Source organism: Squalius cephalus (assembly GCF_949319135.1).
Source record: "Squalius cephalus genome assembly, chromosome: 6".
NCBI lineage: Eukaryota > Metazoa > Chordata > Actinopteri > Cypriniformes > Leuciscidae > Squalius > Squalius cephalus.
The window spans coordinates 48,687,377-48,707,878 of NC_137127.1; the positions used below are offsets into that span (position 1 = coordinate 48,687,377).

The window sequence follows — 20,502 nt, forward strand, 5'->3', positions numbered from 1 at the left end:
TGGGAATTTGCTGAGCTAGTTATATGGTCTAGCAGTAAGAATTCATGAATTTTATAAAAGACTCGCAGGCAAATTAGGGATTGTTTGACCTTGATTTGATTTGAACACGCAACCTTCATATCTGGAGTCAGACACGCTACGTGGTCCTGCACTTCTGGGAATTTGCCCTACAATTGTCTTAATTTTCTGAGCTAGTTATATGGTCTAGCAGTAAGGATTCAAGAATTTTATAAAAGAGTCGCAGTCAGATTAGGGATTGTTTGACCGTTGCGCCACGAGGTCCTGCACTTCTGGGAATTTGCCCTACAATTGTCTGAATTTTCTGAGCTAGTTATATGGTCTAGCAGTAAGGATTCAAGAATTTTATAAAAGAGTCGCAGTCAGATTAGGGATTGTTTGACCTCGACGTGATTTGAACACGCAACCTTCTGATCTGGAGTCAGACGCGCTACCGTTGCGCCACGAGGGCCTGCACTTCTGGGATTTGCCCTACAATTGTCTGAATTTGCTGAGCTAGTTATATGGTCTAGCAGTAAGGATTCAAGAATTTTATAAAAGACTCACAGTCAGATTTGGGATTGTTTGACCTCGACGTGATTTGAACATGCAACCTTCTGATCTGGAGTCAGACACGCTACCGTTGCGCCACGAGGCCCTGCACTTCTGGGAATTTGCTGAACTAATTATATGGTCTAGCAGTAAGAATTCATGAATTTTATAAAAGACTCGCATTCAGATTAGGGATTGTTTGACCGTTGCGCCACGAGGTCCTGCACTTCTGTGAATTTGCCCTACAATTGTCTGAATTTTCTGAGCTAGTTATATGGTCTAGCAGTAAGGATTCATGAATTTTATAAAAGACTCGCAGTCAGATTAGGGATTGTTTGACCTCGACGTGATTTGAACATGCAACCTTATGATCTGGAGTCAGACACGCTACCGTTGCGCCACGAGGTCCCACACATCTGGGAATTTGCCCTGCAATTCTGAGAATTTCCGGAGCCAGTTATATGGTCTAGCTGTAAGGATTCATGAATTTTACAGAAGACTTATAGTCAGATTAGGGATTGTTTGACCTCAACGTGATTTGAACATGCAACCTTCTGATCTGGAATCAGACGCGCTACAAGGTCCTGCACTTCTGGGAATTTAACCTGCATTTCTGGGAATTTGCTGAACTAATTATATGGTCTAGCAGTAAGGATTCATGAATTTTATAAAAGACTCGCTGTCAGATTAGGGATTGTTTGACCTCAACGTGATTTGAAAAAGCAACTTTCTGATCTGGAGTCAGACGCGCTACCGTTGCGCCACGAAGTCCTGCATGCCTGAAAATTTGCTGAGCTAGTTATATGGTCTAGCAGTAAGGATTCATGAATTTTATAAAAGACTCATGGTCAAATTAGGGATTGTTTGACCTCGACGTGATTTGAACACGCAACCTTCGGATCTGCCCTGCACTTCTGGGAATTTGCTGAGCTAGTTATATGATCTAGCAGTAAGGATTCATTAATTTTATAAAAGACTTGCAGTCAGATTAGGGATTTTTTGACCTCAACGTGATTTGAAAATATGTCTTTCTGATCTGGAGTCAGACGCGCTACCGTTGTGCCACGACGTCCTGCACACTTGGGAATTTGCCCTGCAATTCTGAGAATTCCCGGAGCCAGTTATATGGTCTAGCTGTAAGGATTCATGAATATTACAGAAGACTTATAGTCAGATTAGGGATTGTTTGACCTCAACATGATTTGAACTTGCAACCTTCTGATCTGGAGTCAGACACACGACCCTTGCGCCACGAGGTCCTGCACTTCTGGGAATTTGCTCTTCCTCTCATTTCAACCAGATGATCCCACAGTAGCTGCACGGATCTCAAGCTGTCTGGCGGACATCTCGGCATGGATGAAGGAACATCACCTGCAGCTCAACCTGGCAAAGACTGAGCTTCTCGTCCTCCCTGCCAATCCATCTCTACAGCACGACTTCATTTACATTTACATTTATTCATTTAGCTGACGCTTTTATCCAAAGCGACTTACAATTGCTATACATGTCAGAGGTCGCACGCCTCTGGAGCAACTAGGGGTTAAGTGTCTTGCTCAGGGACACATTGGTGTCTCACAGTGGATTCGAACCCGGGTCTCTCACACCAAAGGCTTGTGTCTTATCCACTGCGCCATCACTTCACTATCCAGCTAGACTCATCATCAATCACCCCATCAAGGTCGGTCAGAAATCTTGGAGTAACGTTTGATGACCAGCTGACCTTCACAGATCACATCTCAAAGACAGCTCGATCTTGCAGGTTTGCACTGCACAACATCAGGAAGATCAGGCCTTTCCTTACTGAGCATGCAACACAACTCCTCGTCCAGGCCCTGGTCATCTCTAGGCTTGACTACTGCAATGCTCTTCTGGCTGGACTTCCAGCATGTGCAACTAAACCTCTACAAATGATTCAGAATGCTTCAGCTCGTCTTGTCTTCAACGAACCCAAGAGGGCCCACGTCACTCCTCTGTTCATCTCTCTGCACTCTCTACCTCTCGCTGCTCGCATCAAGTTCAAGGCACTGACACTTGCTTACAGATCTATCACAGGCTCAGCTCCCTCTTACTTTCACTCACTCCTACGAGTCTACATCCCTACCAGAAGCCTACGATCGGTCAAAGAGCGACGTCTCGTGGTTCCATCACAGAAAGCCACAAAATCACTTTCCAGAACATTCTCATTCACAGTTCCCTGCTGGTGGAACGCACTCCCCATCCTCATCCGGAATGCAGAATCCCTGACAACGTTCAAAAGACAGCTGAAAACCCATCTCTTCCGTGAGCACTAACCTCATAAAAAAACAAGTAATAAAAACTCAGTGAGTGTTTTAGCGCAATTTTCTGACGTCATGGGATCACAACACTAAGAGATAGTAAATCTTTTTATGTTTTTTTTTTTTTTTTTTTTTTTTTTTGTGTGCGTTCCCGAGATTAGACCTTCCTTAACATAATGCCGAAAACCCGAAGTCTCTAGGTGGTCTGGTTGAGGAGGAGATAGAAGTGCAAGATTGGTGCGCACAGACAGAACAGAAATCATTGCTGCGTTCCAGTCCAAAATTGTCATGCCCTTCACTCGCTAACTTCCCTTCGTCTCGTTCACTCGGATGTACGTCATTGCGAGTGCCCACTACTGGCGGAAACTGCAATGGTCTGAACTGGAACATCCGATCACTTGGAATCAGCTGTGGAGTTGATTTATTATTTACATTTTGTTCCCTTTAAGAATTTGTTTAATGCAGCATCCAAATGTTTATAGGTGTGTTTGGGTTGTTTTAAATTTAAAAAAAAAAAAAATTAATATAGAGTTGTCTGTTGTGGTGGTGATTAGACGAGATCTGTGGTGACGTCACAATCGTACTGCATTGTGGGACATATAGGTGCCTGAAGTGTACATTTGAAGTAGACTCGCTCCCTCGGTCAAAATCGAGGGAACGAGGGTCTGTCCATATAAACTTCCCTCGTCCACTTCACGAAGTGGAACGCACTTCAAAATGGCGGCAGGGATTCCCCCGAGGGGAAGTGCTTAGGGAAGTTCGCAAGTGCGTGTCTAAAAGTGGACTGGAACGCAGCACATGAGTTAACAATCGCAATTTTGTCCGTAGGAAAATTGCGCTAAAAAAAAAAGCCCTTCCCTTTCCCTTTAAAACCTCACTTATCGGGCTTATGCTACTCTGAATAATGCCTGAACTTCGTATTTTGAGCACTTCTTGCGTTGTTTTTGCCTCTTCATGATGACTGCTCAATTTAGTCCTAATTTGTAAGTTAGTAAGTTTGTAAATCTGCTAAATGACTAAATGTAAATGTAAACCTTCTGATCTGGAGTCAGACGCGCTATTGCGCCACGAGGCCATGCATGACTGAGAATTTGCTGAGCCAGTTATATGGTCTAGCAGTAAGGATTCGTGAATTTTATATGAATTTTATAAAATACTTATGGACAAATCATGCAAACAGCAGAATATTGATCAGACTTTGACCCCAACATGATTTGAACACGCTGATCTGGAGTCAGACGGACCACCGTTGCGTTCTCTAAAAGTAATTAATCCTCATTTTTTTAATTATTATGTACAGATATAAAATATGCGTGTACATTTTCTACATCGCCCAAAAATGTCTTACTGTGGGCCTGAGTAATGAATCTTTTGAGACGTTGACTCTAACAATGCGAAACACACAAGAAACTGATTTTACAAATTCTGTCCATCCAGTAAATACACCAACTGACCTGCGGTTTATGGGGGGGGAAATCCAGTGCTTGCTTTCAGAAAAATCCTCTTGCAGCAGCAGTCTCATTCTGAGGGGGTTTTAAAGCTGAGCCGGTAACGAATTTGGAGCTCAACAGAAACAGATACGCAGCATTTTCTTGTCAGAATCCACTACACAAAGGCATTTATTAACATAATTAATGTATCCACTCAACGATTAAATGAAGACGATGAACCGAAGATACTCTATACTCCTTTCAATATTTATCTGTCAAGTTTATACAATGCTGGCTCAGGTGAGTTATATTTATTAAGTATTCCATAAATAACAGAAAATTAGTGCTTTATTTTTGTGTAATTCAAGATTCTGTAACCTGATAAAGAGCAAAGAGTAGGAGTTCGATATTTGCTGCTAGCCAACTAACAGACCTGTCTCAGGACAACACAGTTGTTAAATTCAAGTCATTGCTCAAGTCACGTTTCAGTACAAAGGAGTTAATTTAGAGTAGGTCAAGGGTTAAAGCTAAACGCATGTGTATGTCATTGTATTTTGGCCACTCTTTTATTATTATAATGCAGAACGAGATGATGGTATCAAATTATTCATAAGCTACTGCAAAAGTATCTTTTATTTTAAATGCATCTGATTTTATCTGAATTTGTAGGAAGCCTAACAGCAGCACCAGTCCAGGTTTTTTTCTTGTATGATAAAATATACAAAAATGAGTCCATATATTTTTAAGTTCTTGCCTTTGACATAAAATCTTGAAATAAAATTGTGAAAAGTCTTTCAGTCTGATAGACTGTAGGCTTACTGTGTGACTGTTGCACATTCTACACAACCACTCTATTCAGAGGGATTTGAGGATAAACAACATGGAATGTTTTGATGTACTCTTAAAGAGAACACTGTTACCCCGAACATCAACAGCTTCTGTTACTGCCCACCGCTACTAATGCGTCTCCAACACGGCTGCTCTCTCAGTTAACCAGGCGTTCTTCAAGAAGTTCAAATATTTATCCTGCTTACATAAGTCAAAAAGAAACAATAAAAGGAAATACAATCTTTGTCGTTTTAAGGAAAAAGACAAGCAATATTTCATGCTTGGATCATGAAAGTTTCATGATAACGAGATCCATTGACACCAATTACTGTGGAAAATAGGAATCTAATATTTCTTCATCATTCAGACACTCTTTCTAGGGTCCTATATACCACTTTTCCAGACTATGTTTTCAGATTTGTCAGTACTCTATGTATGCAGGTCCTTGTAATGAGAACCTGTGGACAAATAAATCTACTATAGATGGTTGATGGAAATATATAAGGAGTTATCAATCCTTTGTTTTAATTTTTACAGTAAGCCAGGCGAGGAACACTGCAGTTAAAGTTTTAATGTGCTTCACTTTTTACCTATACTGTATTTTTTTGTTGATATTTATGATTAATGTCATTGAAGGTGACTAAAGTAATGTTCATACAGACAATGAATGCACAATGCAATGTTTTGAACATTGGGCAGCCTGTGTAACGTTATGACCGTTTTGAAATTTGTGGGTAACACTATGTTGATGGTCCATTTTAGAAATTTTACTAACTATGAGTAACTGTGCAACTACATGTCAACTAGCAGTCATTAGAGTATCAGTAGCCTACTGTCTGCTTGCTTAATTAGGTCATCATCACTTAATCAGACTAAGCTTTATACTTGACTTTTGGATCGTTTAAAAGAGAATGTCCTGATGCAGTTTGTTGAGGCTTTAGTGGATCTTTGCTGGAAGTTGTATTGATGAGACACAGAACCGGTTTGATGCTGAGCGTCTGATGAATGAAAAGACAAGACCTGAACCTGAATCTGAACCCTAAGTGTTCTTAGACAGGGATCTTTAAACAGGATGCGAGGGAGGTTATGGGTAAACGTTTCAATATTCTTATAATATTACTCTGAGCAGAGTTACAGGAGTTAGTAATGCACAGTAACATTCAGGGAAAATTACAGCAAACACAGTTCATCTGAAATCCTGAGTAACCAAGTAGTTTTACAGCTTGTCTTAATACACAGGCAAAATATTACAAGCTAACATATCATGTTTACACATTTCCATTCATTCTCAAGTGGTCATATATGATGCATAGGAGTAAAAAGACCTTATTTGTCTGTTTAAGAGTGAATAAAGTTTAGTCCTTTCTAAACTCGTTTGGGTCATAAAACAGGCTAATCTTGATGATGTATGATAAGCAGAGGTCGCCGGGTCTCTTGTAGAGTGAGGCACTAGTGGATTCTTTATGAAATATGACAGCCTGTTTTTTCAGTACTGGATGCTACCGTATGGATCTGAACATGTTATGCAAAAACAGTCAATTCTGCGTCTGTGATGGTAATATGCATGTTTTTTTAGGACTGTCCCGGTAAGCGAGACCTACAGAACTCAATTCAACAGGCTCACAAACTGCTTTCATCACAGGAATCTTCATACTTGCAGAGTCTTCGTACTTTGAGGAAGAAACTCAACCTCCTGCATGACAGTGTTGCACGCCGGCCCGCTAAACCAAAGAACTGTGAGTAAATGACAGTTCAAACTGAATATGAGACACACATGCTTGATTTAGTTTAAAGCGTGCACACTGTTTGCTGTTGTCTTCCACAGTCACTTGCCCTGAGCTGGAGCCTCCTGTGAACGGCAGAAAGCTGGGGAAGACTCTGTTCGCTGGCCATGAAGTGCACTTCATCTGTGACGCGGGCTTCGAGCTGCTGGGCTCCGAGACGAGACAGTGTAAAGACTCGCTCAGCTGGAGTGGACATCAGCCCGTCTGCAAAGGTGTCCGCACTTAAACACTCCTTTATTTAGTCCATCTAAAGCAGAGGTCTTCAATCCTGCTCCTGGAGGGCCACTGTCCTGCAGAGTTTAGTTCCAACCTGCTTCAGCACACCTGCCTTTGAATATTCAAGCGATTCTGAAGAGCTAGATGAGCTGATTCAGGTGTGTTTGATTAAGGTTGGGGCTAAACTTTGCAGGACAGTGGCCCTCCAGGAGCAGGATTGAAGACCTCTGCTCTAAAGCCTCCTCAGTGCCACCTGTCTCTGAGGGGCAGTCGTCTCAGTCTGTGGGTGAAAAACGGCTCTTTCTAGGAAACCACGTGGTATTTTATGTATTTGTAAAAATATTTGAAAGATTCTATCAGAAAAATGTCTTTAAATGCCATTTCAAGTTGAAATACACTATTTGGCCAAATGTTTGTGATACACCTGCTTCTAATTAACATGTTTGGCTATTGAAGTAACTCCACTGAAAACATCTTAATGCTCTAGAATGTCGTTCTAGAGAACTCTGCGCTTCCAGCTGCGCTGCAGTGGCTTGGTGAAGGTCCTCTTCTATTCCAGCATGTCAACACAAAGTGAAGTCCTAACAGAAATGATTTACAGAGTCTTGTAAGAACTTGACTAACCTATAAGACCAGACCCGAACCCCTGTTTAACACATAGATGAAGGTAAGTAGACTTAACTTTAGTGCGCAGATGTGGTAATGATCAGTCAAAGACGACGGAGGCAATGAAGGACATGAAGAAGATCAGGATCTTAACAGTGTGTTCCCTTCTGAGACTAGAACATCACTGAGCGTTTGCGGTGAGTAAATGCATTACTTGATTGGTTGTGTTTGCAGGTGGATATTATTAGATGTGATTTGGCATATTTCAATATGCTATATTTAAATTTAAATAACGTAACCAGAAGGAACAGTGAACTGACGTCTTCTGCTTGATGTCAGTAGGATTCGCCAATGCAGACATCGTATTGAGGAACAGCACGGGTTTAAGGAGTGCTTAGATTCAGTAACTCACTGTACGTTTAGTGTAAAGTACACATGGTGCAACATTATATTGTGATACTGATAGTCATTAGACTGTCATTTAACCTCATGTTGTTCCAATCCTGTATGCATATCTTTCTTCTGTAAAACACAAAGGACTGGTTAAGGTTAACATTTATTGAATGGACAAAAAATAAAAGCTAAAAAGTCTTTGAAATGACATGAGGGTGAGGAAATAATGACAGAAGTGTTATTTTGGGGGGATAATCTATTTAAATACCCTTTAATTACTGAGTTTTACAGACTGAGTAGTAGTTTGTACGTCCCTTGTGTGAACCCTAGAATTTAAGATCATACAAACGGCTGGTGGAAACCTTCCATCTTCTCTGTCATCACAACTATCTTTCTGTTCCACTCTAGAGAAGTTTTCTCTTGAAAACCTGTAAACTTTTCGAATGACATACTCTATAATTTTAACATAAACTCTTTACATTTGTATTTTAAGGTGCTGTAAGCATGTTTTCAATGGACAAAATGTTGCCACTATCTGACAGATACAAAATATTATCAAAAGCACGTGGACAGTCCCTTCCAGCGGTCTAGAATTCAGCATTCTGTGATTTCAACTCTGTTGCAGCAGATTGTGGAGAGTCTTTGCTTTTCCATTGTTAATTCTGTTGTGCACAAAACGAGGTCCATATAGACACGGTTTACTACACAAAGCCCAGACCTGAACCCCTAAACACCATTGAGATGAGCGATAAGTGAGTGATGATGAGATGAGTGAGGCCTGACTGTTGATTATTTCATTTCAAAAGCATGAATTCCTGTCTTTACTGCTTTACAGCTTCCGTTCTTCCACTAGATGTTGAACAAAGATTTGCTCCATTCAGACACGCTCAGTGAGGTCAAGGGCTGGTTTTCCAGTTGATCCTGAAGGTGTTTGGTGAGATTCTCTGGGCTTTGGGCAGATCAGTCCAGTTCTTCTGCACCAGACTTAAACCACATGTACAGGTATATGAACTTGTCTTGTGCTCAGAGACGTTGACATGCTGGAGCAAATAAAGACCTTCTCCAAACTGCTGAAGCACAGAATAGTGTAGAATGTCATCATATTGTGTAGCATCAAGACTTCATTCATTCGAAGGGAGAATCACTGAAGCGGATGCAGTGAGAAAACACACATCTCTGTGACAGCACTAAAGAAGAATCTGACCGAATTACATACATACATTACAGCAACTTTACCTTCTCGGTTATGGTTTTGCTTATAGACTCTGAATCCTCACTGTCTTTCTCTCCTCTCTAAAGATATCGACGAGTGTCTGTCATCACCTTGTGCCAACGGAGGAACTTGTAGAGACGAGGTGAATGGATTCAGCTGTTTCTGTGGCCAGGGCTGGGCTGGACCTTCCTGCGACTCTCCAACGCCCACATGTTGGTTTGCATTTCATCAGAAGCTTTTTTGAGCACATTTACAGGCCCCGTTTTTGACATAAAAAGATGTTACCAGGCCTATCAAAGAATAAACTTCTGAACTGCACCTCGGATGAATAAGACACACACATGTTTAAACATCAGTAAATGATGCAGTGGCCCAAAACTGCTGTAACAGAACCATATTTATCCTCCCTAAACCAGCTCTCAAAATATAGCCAGTGAAATTTGGCAAAACTGTAAAATGTTGTGTTATACCCTTGAAAATCAAATTACAGCTTATGTTCAATCTCCACATGCCCAAAAAAAAACACCTAAAGATATGTCTGCTGATCAATCAAAGGTGAAATATGATCCCGTCACATCACATATGGCTAGCATCCGTTCATACCCCTCAAACAGAGGCCGTTTGAGAGTATATTTGGGCATGTTCAGTAGACCTTCATCTGGGATCAGGGCTGTAGAAACATTATAAACCTTCACCTTAGATCACACTTATTAATTAAAGGATATTTAAAAATCCCAAAAGTGTTTTCTTTCGCAAGTTGTTGTTTGTTTGAGTACTTGCACAAAAACACATTTTAATTGAATTATTTAATTATTAATGAACATTCCCTCTAGTCAGTGGCGGATCCCGGTCGAAGTCCTTTTCACATCAAGCAACAGTTCTGCAAATTCCAAACACTCATCCACAGAATCTGGCATTCCAGTAAAATTACAAAATCTTGCGCAATCAGACGCACATGTTCCTGATATACATGCTCTGACAAACAGCTGCAATTTTAATTCCATTGTTAAAAAAAGGTTCTGTGAGGGTTTCAAGACAGCAAGCAACAGCTCATGGCACTCAAGAGGTGTTTTTACTTGTACAAGAACTTGCATTTGTTTTAGTAAAATTGTCAGAGTGTATTGCTTGAATATATTCCCGGTGAGAACTTTTGACATTATTCTGTTTGACGTTATTAAACATTATTTCTATACACTCTTTGCATGTGCATTGAGATGTGTTGAGCATAAACCAGGCTTCATGCTGAAATCTGAGGATTGTCTCTGGTGCACAACTGACACTTTACCTGCTCTTGAAATCGGATTCTCTCTGCAGTTTTTGTGAACGTAATGAACACGTCCCCTGATGGCGAAGCATCCTCCTTCCCTCAGTCCCACTCGTCCGCTTTCCTCCGCCAACCCAGGTGTAGTCAGATCCAGGGAACGACACACTGCACCTGTGAGCCGGGGTTCTCCATCTCCGGCCGAGAGAACAGCGTCTGCACAGGTGCGCTTCTTCAGCCATCACTGTCACCAAACACACTCAAGGAAGACACTGTTTATTAGAGGTCAAAGATTGAAATCCCACCTAAAGAGACCCGTACTGGTCAAGCTCAAAACTCAATCTCTCCCGTTATTTTGCGACGGGTCTTCGATGGCAAACACCCCATTTCTATCAGTCATGGCCACTTTATTCTTCACCAGCTTGTGATGTTTTTGGTCTCTCTCTTTGGGACCAGCGATGCTGATCTTTTCACTAGGGACACAAATACTCTTCTTCCGTCCAATGACGTGTTTGTTTCAATCTGCTCGTTCCTGTATGTTTTCTCTTAGACATAGATGAGTGTAAGCTGTTCCACATGGGGCAGGCGGGCCGTCTCTGCTTACACACGTGTGTTAACACTGCCGGTGGATACAGATGCTCCTGTCCTGCCGGTTACAACCTGACCCGTGATGGACGGAACTGCAAAGGTCATTCAGTAACAGCAAAAGATGCACTTGGGAAACACTACAGTCTCGATTCTGATCCTGTTTTTCCTTCCAGATATCGACGAGTGTGGATCCAGGCAGAACAACTGCACACGTGACCAGCTCTGCATCAACACCTACGGGGGTTTTCAGTGCGTTAAAGTGGAGTGTCCACAGATTAGAAACGCCAGCTACTCCAAAACCTCTCCAACGTAAGCAACAGTCTACGAAGCATCTTTATTTAAAGGGATGGTTCGGAGTAAAATCAACCTTTGGTCCTTTGCACCGTGACCTCGAGCCGAACACCCCCCCAGAAGCCTTTATCCCTTGGATGAACATTATTAAAGTTAGAGCTTATTTAGAGAAATCAGCCGGATGGTTTAGTGCAGGCGCTAACGGATCCTATGATGTATCTCATAAATTACCCCACTAATAATGCCCAGATTGGGACCAAACTTCTACAGTAGTACAAATAGGTTCTGTACTCATAAAATGAGGCATTGGAAAGTTTGTAAGTACATCAGGAGTTTATTTAAATAACACTTGTCTGACGGCTCATGCTACTGCTAACACGGACGTTGACGTCACTTCTGTGGTTTGGGAAAAGCACGTAAAAGTCCTGGCAGAAAGTGATGCATAAGGATGTAGTGTAACGACGCCCAGTTCAATGCACTAATATTTTGTTGGTAGTACCAGTTTGCAACAATTATTAGTTAACACTAAGTTGTTAACACTTCGGAAAAAACAATAATTCATCGTTACACTACATCCTTATGCATCACATTTACTGACCCTCGAGTCATCCTAGGTGTATATGACATTCTTCTTTCAGACGAACACAATCGGACTTATATAAAAAAATATCCTGGCTCTTTCAAGCTTTATAATGGCAGGGAAGGGCCATATGTTTTTTGAAGTCCATCAAAGTGCATCTATCCATAATAAAAGAAGGCCTACGTAAGTCAACTTACGCCACAAGTCAAGTCAAGTCAAGTCATCTTCATTTATATAGCGCTTTTAACAATGTAGATTGTTCCAAAGCAGCTTTACAGTGATAATAGGAAATTAAAGTAAAGTGTTTTGGCTTTATAGCAGCTCTAGAATAAAGTTATTGTCCAGCTAAAGTTAGTTTAGATTGATTCACTTCCGTCGCAACGATCATTAGTTATTAACTTAGGGGCCGCTAACACGACACCATTTTAACAGAAAACTCTTAAGTTCTCTCTGCGCAAACTTGAAAAACGCGACCAGTGAGAACGCTGATGGCGTACACATGCGTATTACGAGTTCAGTCCCCACATTTTATCTGTAGAGAGGTAAAGGGAGGGGAAGGAGGCCTTCACAGGGGAGAGACTAGTTGACTGCGCTGTCGTCGCGTCCAGGCGAAGGTCCTTCGTTAGATCTGGATACGGCCTGGATCCGGCAGACTGCGGTAAACCTCGGGATAAACAGAGAGACTAATATTAGCGTAGGCACCATTCTTCTTATGATGTAACAAGTACATCAAGATTTATGGGAAGTGTTCCCGGTTCTGGCTGGCCTAATCTATGCAACCTAATATTGAATTATAGAAGTCTATAATGTGTTATGTGTATGCTAGGTCAAAGAGATGTGTCTTTAGTCTAGCTTTGAACTGACAGAGTGTGTCTGCTTCCCGGACAATGTTAGGAAGACTGTTCCAAAGTTTTGGTGCCAAATAGGAGAAGGATCTACCGCCAGCAGTCGATTTAGATATTCTAGGTATTATCAGCTGGCCGGAATTTTGAGATAGCAAGAGCTCGCTCAAGTACTGCAGAGCTAAACCATTTAGTGCTTTGTAAGTAATCAGCAATATTTTAAAATTTATACAATATTTAATAGGGAGCCAGTGCAGTGTTGACAGAACCGGGCTAATATGGTCATACTTCCTGGTTCTGGTAAGAACTCGAGCTGCTGCGTTTTGGACCAGCTGTAGTTTGTTTATTAAGCGTGCAGGGCAACCACCCAGTAGAGCATTACAATAATCTAGCCTTGATGTCATGAATGCATCTGTTCTGCATTTGTTAATGAGAGAATATGATGTAATTTAGATACCGACGATGAAGACTTGACAGAGCAGCCATCAAGTGTTAGACAGTATTCTAGGTTATTACGTGAGGAAGTTTTTTGTCCAATAATTAGAATCTCTGTTTTTTCAGAGTTAAGTAGTAGGAAATTACGAGTCATCCAATTTTTTATATCAGCTGTGCATTCCGTTAATTTTGTGAATTGGTAAGTTTCGTCAGGGCGTGAAGAAATATAGAGCTGAGTATCATCAGCATAACAGTGAAAACTAATGCCATGCTTCCTAATGATATCTCCTAAGGGTAGCATGTACAGAGTGAACAGCAGCGGTCCTAGTACTGAGCCTTGTGGTACGCCATACTGAACTTGTGATCGATGAGACATCTCATCATTTACTGCTACAAACTGATAACGGTCAGATAAGTATGATTTAAACCATGCTAGTGCAATTCCACTAATGCGAACATAATTTTCGAGTCTATTTAAAAGATAGTTGTGGTCAATAGTATCAAATGCAGCACTAAGATCGAGTAACACTAATAGAGAGATACAACCACGATCGGATGATAAGAGCAGATCATGTGTGACTCTAATGAGAGCCGTCTCAGTACTATGGTACGGTCTAAATCCTGACTGAAAATCCTCACAGATATCATTTCCTTCTAAAAAGGAACATAGTTGTGAGGATACCGCCTTTTCTAATATCTTTGACAGAAAAGGTAGATTCGAGATCGGCCTGTAATGGACTAATTCTGTAGGATCAAGTTGCGGTTTTTTAACAAGCGGTTTAATCATAGCTAGCTTAAAAGTTTTTGGTACGTATCCTAGAGACAAAGATGAATTAATGATATTAAGAAGAGGATCTATGACCTCTGGGAGCATCTCTTTCAGTAGCTTAGTCGGTATAGGGTCTAACATACATGTTGTCGATTTAGATGATATAATGATTTTAACGAATTCTTCTTCTTCTATAGCAATGAATGAATCAAATCTTTCTTTAGGGAGACTACAATGCACTCCCTGATGCGATACTGTAGTAGACGGTTGCATAGTAATAATTTTCTCCCTGATGTTATCAATCTTATAAGTGAAGAAGTTCATAAAGTCATTACTGCTGTGCTGCTTGGAAACTTCTGGGCTTGAACCATTTTTTGATAGTTTAGACACTGTTTCAAATAAATACCTAGGATTATGTTTATTTTCTTCTAATAGGGTTGAAAAATAAGCAGTTCTAGCAGCTTTTAAAGCCTCTCTGTATGCAATCGAGCTCTCTTTCCATGAAATGCGAAATACCTCTAGTTTTGTTTTCTTCCAGTTGCGCTCCATCTCTCTGGCTGCTCTCTTAAGGGCCTGAGTGTACTCGTTGTACAACGGTGTTGAACTATTTTCTTTAATCTTCTTTAAGCGCATCGGAGCAACTGTGTCTAAAGTGATGGAAAAGAGAGAGTTAATAGTTTCTTTTGCAATATCAAGTTCTTCTGGGATGCTGAAACTGATCAGGAAGATTATTAATAAAGCAATCTTTAGTGGCAGAAGTGATAGGTCTCACATATTTGAAACACGGAGTCGGCTTTGCAGCCTTGGCTAAATGAAATTTACACGAGACTAGATAATGATCTGAGATGTCATCGCTCTGCTGCAGAATTTCAACCGCATCAACATCTATTCCATGTGATAATATTAGATCTAGAGTATGATTACGACAATGAGTAGGTCCTGACACGTGTTGTCTAACTCCAATAGAGTTCAGAATGTCTTTAAATGCCAATCCCAATGCATCTTTTTCATTATCTATGTGTATATTAAAATCACCAACAATTATGACTTTATCTGCAGCCAGTACTAACTCTGATAGAAAGTCAGCGAATTCTTTGATAAAGTCTGTATGGTGCCCTGGTGGCCTGTGTACAGTAGCCAGCACAAATCTCAAACGTGATTTATCATTTACACTATATATTGCTACATTAAGCACCAAAACTTCAAAAGAATTATATTTGAAACTAGACTTCTTAGTAATTTTGAAAATATTACTATAAATTACAGCAACACCTCCCCCTTTGCGTTTCAGACGAGGCTCATTTTTATAACAGTAATCTTGCGGGGTGGACTCATTTAAAGTAATGTAATTGTCTGGTTTTAGCCAGGTTTCTGTCAAACACAGCACATCTAGATTATAGTCTGTAATCATATCATTAACAATGAGTGCTTTTGGAGTAAGCGATCGAATATTCAGCAACCCAAGCTTTAGCATTTGCTCATCTGTATTATAGCTGTTTTTTATTTGTTGAACATCAATTAAATTTTTACCCTTAGATGGGTTTGGGAGTTTTTTGTATTTCCTAATTCAAGTTACAGACACAGTCTCTATATGATGATATCTAGGTGAAAGAGGCTCTATGTGATGGGATTTATCTGACCTGGGTGACGCGAGGCCGCTAGCAGACGGTTGGTTTAGCCAGTCTGTCTGCTTCCTGACCTGGTGCCCAATTTGTCATGTTTGAGCTCTAAGACTATGAGCCATATTACTAGAGAGAAGAGCAGCACCATCCCAGGAGGGATGAATACCATCTCTTTTCAACAGGTCAGGTCTGCCCCAAAAACTTTTCCAATTGTCTATGAATTCTATATTATTTTGCGGACACCACTTAGACAACCAACCATTGAGTGAGGACAATCTACTAAGTATCTCATCACTCCGGCGAACAGGAAGGCGGCCAGAGCAAATTACAGTGCCTGACATCGTACTTGCGAGTTCACACACTTCTTTAACATTAATTTTGGTGATCTCCGACTGGCGGAGTCGAACATCATTAGTGCCGACGTGAATAATAATCTTAGAAAATTTACGATTAGCATTAGCCAGCACTTTTAAATTTGCTTTGATGTCAGGCGCTCTGGCTCCCAGCAAACATGTGACTATGGTGGTTGGTGTCTCTATTTTCACATTCCGTGTAATAGAATCGCCAATTACTAGGGCATAATCAACAGGATTTACAGTGGGTGTTTCACTGAGAGGGGAGAATTCACTGGTAATCGGAACAGAAGAGTGGTGTTTTGTCCCGCGACTACAGCGTCTCACCGTCACCCACTCCCAATTGCCCTGCTGCACGGGCTCTACTTCAGCCGGAACCGAACAATGTAAAGAGTTCACTAAGCTAGTCGCATCCAAAGCAGTATCTAAAGCCCTTGCACTCTTACTATTAACCTCGATTAAAGTTTGGATGCTTGTCTCTAGTTCTGAAATCTTCCCCGTCAGCTTGACTATCTCCGTGCATTTATCACATGTAAATCCTGTGCTGACAGAGAAGGATATGCTATACATGTTACATGAAGAGCAAGTGACAATAAGAGGAGAAGATGACATGACTCACCGTGTTTGTTGACTGATCCTACTCACCTAAGGTTTGATGGACTCGTAAAAGGCGCAAGAGAAAAATAAATAAAGAGCGCACGGATGGCATGCTAACAGGCTAACGAATTACTAGCATGTTGTGCTAGCAATAACGATTTAGATTGAAGCTAGCGATGGCAGGTTAATGTGTGATGTTGAGTAAGCTATATTTAGCGGTATAAACAACAAGGAATGATAGTAAATATTGATTCAAAACAGAAAGAATAACAAAGCTTACAGACACAAGCCAACTCAGCAGCAGCAACGAGGCAGGCAGGAGCAATCGATCAGACAGCAATCAATCAGCAATCGATCAAGAGTAACACTTGACGATGAATGACAGATGTAGGAGTAGCATAAGCTTTGATGCCTCTCGTGGTTCAATCAAATAGGGCTGGGCAACAAACTCAAGCTCCTCCCACATTTCTCTTTAAAAATTCTCATTTTAGACTTCTAATTCGTGACTGGTGTTTTGTTTTGCTCTTTCCTTTGAGCTTCCGCATTCGTCAATGCATCATGCAATCGATGCGTCTGCTGGAATTGGCCTTCTGCCGGAAGCTAGTTATTATAGTTGATAAAGTTTTAATTATGGATATTTTTCATACACAAACACATGGCTTTGCTTCAGAAGGCCTTTATTAACCTCTCGGAGCCGTGTGGAGCACTTTTATGATGGATGGATGCACTTTTATGATGGATAGATGCACTTTTATCATGGATAGATGCACTTTAATCATGGATAGATGCACTTTTATGATGGATAGATGCACTTTAATCATGGATAGATGCACTTTAATCATGGATAGATGCACTTTTATCATGGATAGATGCACTTATCATGGATAGATGCACTTTTATCATGGATAGATGCACTTTTATCATGGATAGATGCACTTTTATCATGGATAGATGCACATTTATCATGGATAGATTCACTTTAATCATGGATAGATGCACTTATCATGGATAGATGCACTTTTATCATGGATAGATGCACTTTTATTATGGATAGATGCACTTTTATCATGGATAGATGCACTTTAATCACGGATAGATGCACTTTTATGATGGATATATGCACTTATCATGGATAGATGCACTTATCATGGATAGATGCACTTTTATGATGGATAGATGCACTTATCATGGATAGATGCACTTTTATCATGGATAGATGCACTTTTATCATGGATAGATGCACTTTTATCATGGATAGATGCACTTTAATCATGGATAGATGCACATTTATCATGGATAGATTCACTTTAATCATGGATAGATGCACTTATCATGGATAGATGCACTTTTATCATGGATAGATGCACTTTTATTATGGATAGATGCACTTATCATGGATAGATGCACTTTGATGGACTTCAAAAAACATACGGCCATTCACTGGCATTATAAAGCTTGGAAGAGCCAGGACATTTTTTTTATATAACTCCGATCGTATTCGTCTTAAAGAAGAATGACATACACTAGGATGACTTGAGGGAGAGTAAATCATGGGCTAATTTTAATTTTTGGTGAACTAGCCCATTAAAACAAAGAAATCTGTGAAAGTGTTGTTGTGCTCTCAGGCGTTGCGAGAGGAACCCCTGCCCCGGGTCCAGCAGGACCTGCTCTCAGACACCCGGCTCCGTGTCCCACCATCACCTGTCGGTGGTGTCCGGGCTCTCGGCTCCTCGGGTCGTGTTCCGGGTCTCCGCCGTGAGGATGATCGGAGACTCGCTGAGGTTCGCTCTGCTGGGAGGACGAGCTCGCCAGTTCTTCACCGTGAGGCGCTCAGACCGTCAGACGGGGGAACTCCTGCTGACCCGTCCGGTTCTGGGCCCGGCCACACTGGACCTGCAGGTGGAGATGAGCGAGCTGGAGCGCGGAGAACTGCTGGGCCGATACATCACCAAAATCACCATCTTTGTCTCACCATATGAGTTTTAGAGTCAAGCTACAGAAGTTAATATCAAGAAGAAATCTGGCTAGGTAGTTTGTGCATTCTTGCATAGATTCTCCACCAAACAAACGTCCCAAAAAAAGAGCCAAAGTCTCAAGCTTTGATTAGCCGCGTTTCCATTACGCTTCAAATTGCGCAAATTGAAATTGCGCACTGAAAATACGCCCAATGGAAACACGTTAATTTCGCAAAAACTCCCATATATCGCGGTGGTTTTTCAGGCAATTTGAAAGAGGAATATTTCGCAAAACTGCAATGGAAACAGTTTTTGTGTATTTACAGTCACCTGAAGTAGACGGTGCGGTGTGTTTGGACAGAAGACGAGACCGAGTTCTTTAAACTCATAAAAGATTTGAATGTGAATACTGGATTCTAAATCAAGACCTTGAGGCAGATATGAGGGAGAAACTCCCAGAAACTCCTCATATGTGCCACCCACAAGAATAAGGGTCTTTCCTTGCCATTAATGCTTGGATAACACACATACGTCTCCTTCCATTAACAAAAATGGCAGGGCTGGGATATATGTAAACCTACCAACATCCGTTGCCATGATTTTTGGAATGACTTCTCGTGAGAGGAAAAAATGACGTTTTAGTCGCATAACATCGGTTAATGGAAACGCCGTCATTGCGCAATAGTTTTTTATCGACATTTAGAAAATATCACAAAAGTTGTGCGCAAATCTGTAATGGAAACGTGGCTATTGTCATCATACGACACATAGATTAAAACAGTGTCTGTGAGTAGAGAGTTTCTCACAGCTCCTCTCTGGGTTTCACTCACATAGGCTACTACTGGACCAATCAAATTAGAGGATCAGAACTGGTCTGGTAGAGTCATAACCTAATATTACTTTGCTTATAGCCAGACATGTTCATATAATGATGAATATAGTTGTGCATTACAAAATAATTAATACAAGTGGGACCTTAATCCCCTGTTGTCCTGTGCGTCATTGGCTGCGTTTACACTTGGCATTAACATGCGATCACCGTGATCGGGTCATTAGCCAATCAGGACATGGCGCATTTACATTTGTTCACATTAAGTAGCCTCTGTATCTGGATAACTGATCGGATTTCTGTTTCCTGCATAATATTTAAAGTAGGTCTGTGGCACGACAGCAGATAAAGAGTAAAGATGATGCAAATTAAACAATGTCCCAATTGCTTTCACTCACTCACTTTACTTTCCTTTTTGAACAAAGGAATACTTCCAGAGTTGATCATACAAAAATCACTGGGTAGATCATGTTAATCAAGTCACATCATTGATCATAGGGGTTTCATTTTATATGACGTCGCCCTCTGAATGCAGATACGACGGCTGATTGTGTTTACATTACACTGAGATCCGATCACAAGCGTCCTCGCCTCCCCCTGGACCAGGACACGCTGATCGGATAACAACGCGTTCACACTCGTCTTTTCAATGTGTATGTGGACAACATCCGGATACAGGTCGCATGTTAATGCCAAGTGTAAACGCAACCAGAGTGCAATCCTCTAAACTGAGCTAATATTTATTTTTAGCTAATACCAATAAATTATAAGAATCTACCTGTTGATGTACCTTTTCAGTCTAATGCATGCATCTTTTTGTCATTAATCATGTTCAGGTCTCCAGGGCTGTCCAGAGATTAAAATAATAAAAAATTGGAATTTACTCAAATTTGCCTCTAAATTATTTTGTGGTGTAATCGAGCAGTTCATCTTGGCCATCTTAGAAACGCATGTGGAAAGCAGAATGGGAAGATTCTGCTGAGTTTAAAACTTTACAGGCAGAAGCCAATCACCTGAACATAATGCCATACGACTGCAGAGCAAAAGAAAAATATAGTGTTTAAACCCATTTCACAATTTAAAGT

General features: G+C 40.9%; 1 protein-coding gene across 1 annotated transcript; it reads left to right on the forward strand.

Annotated features, from left to right (window-relative positions):
- Positions 1-4,345: 4,345 nt before the first annotated feature.
- On the forward strand, positions 4,346-20,303 carry LOC307160727 (fibulin-7). The gene is made up of 8 exons (XM_079874912.1): positions 4,346-4,555; positions 6,660-6,819; positions 6,909-7,079; positions 9,382-9,507; positions 10,610-10,780; positions 11,107-11,244; positions 11,318-11,453; positions 18,259-20,303. Exons 1-8 carry the CDS (start codon positions 4,481-4,483, stop codon positions 18,617-18,619), a joined length of 1,338 nt encoding a protein of 445 aa, XP_079731038.1. The 5' UTR covers positions 4,346-4,480; the 3' UTR covers positions 18,620-20,303.
- Positions 20,304-20,502: the final 199 nt, after the last annotated feature.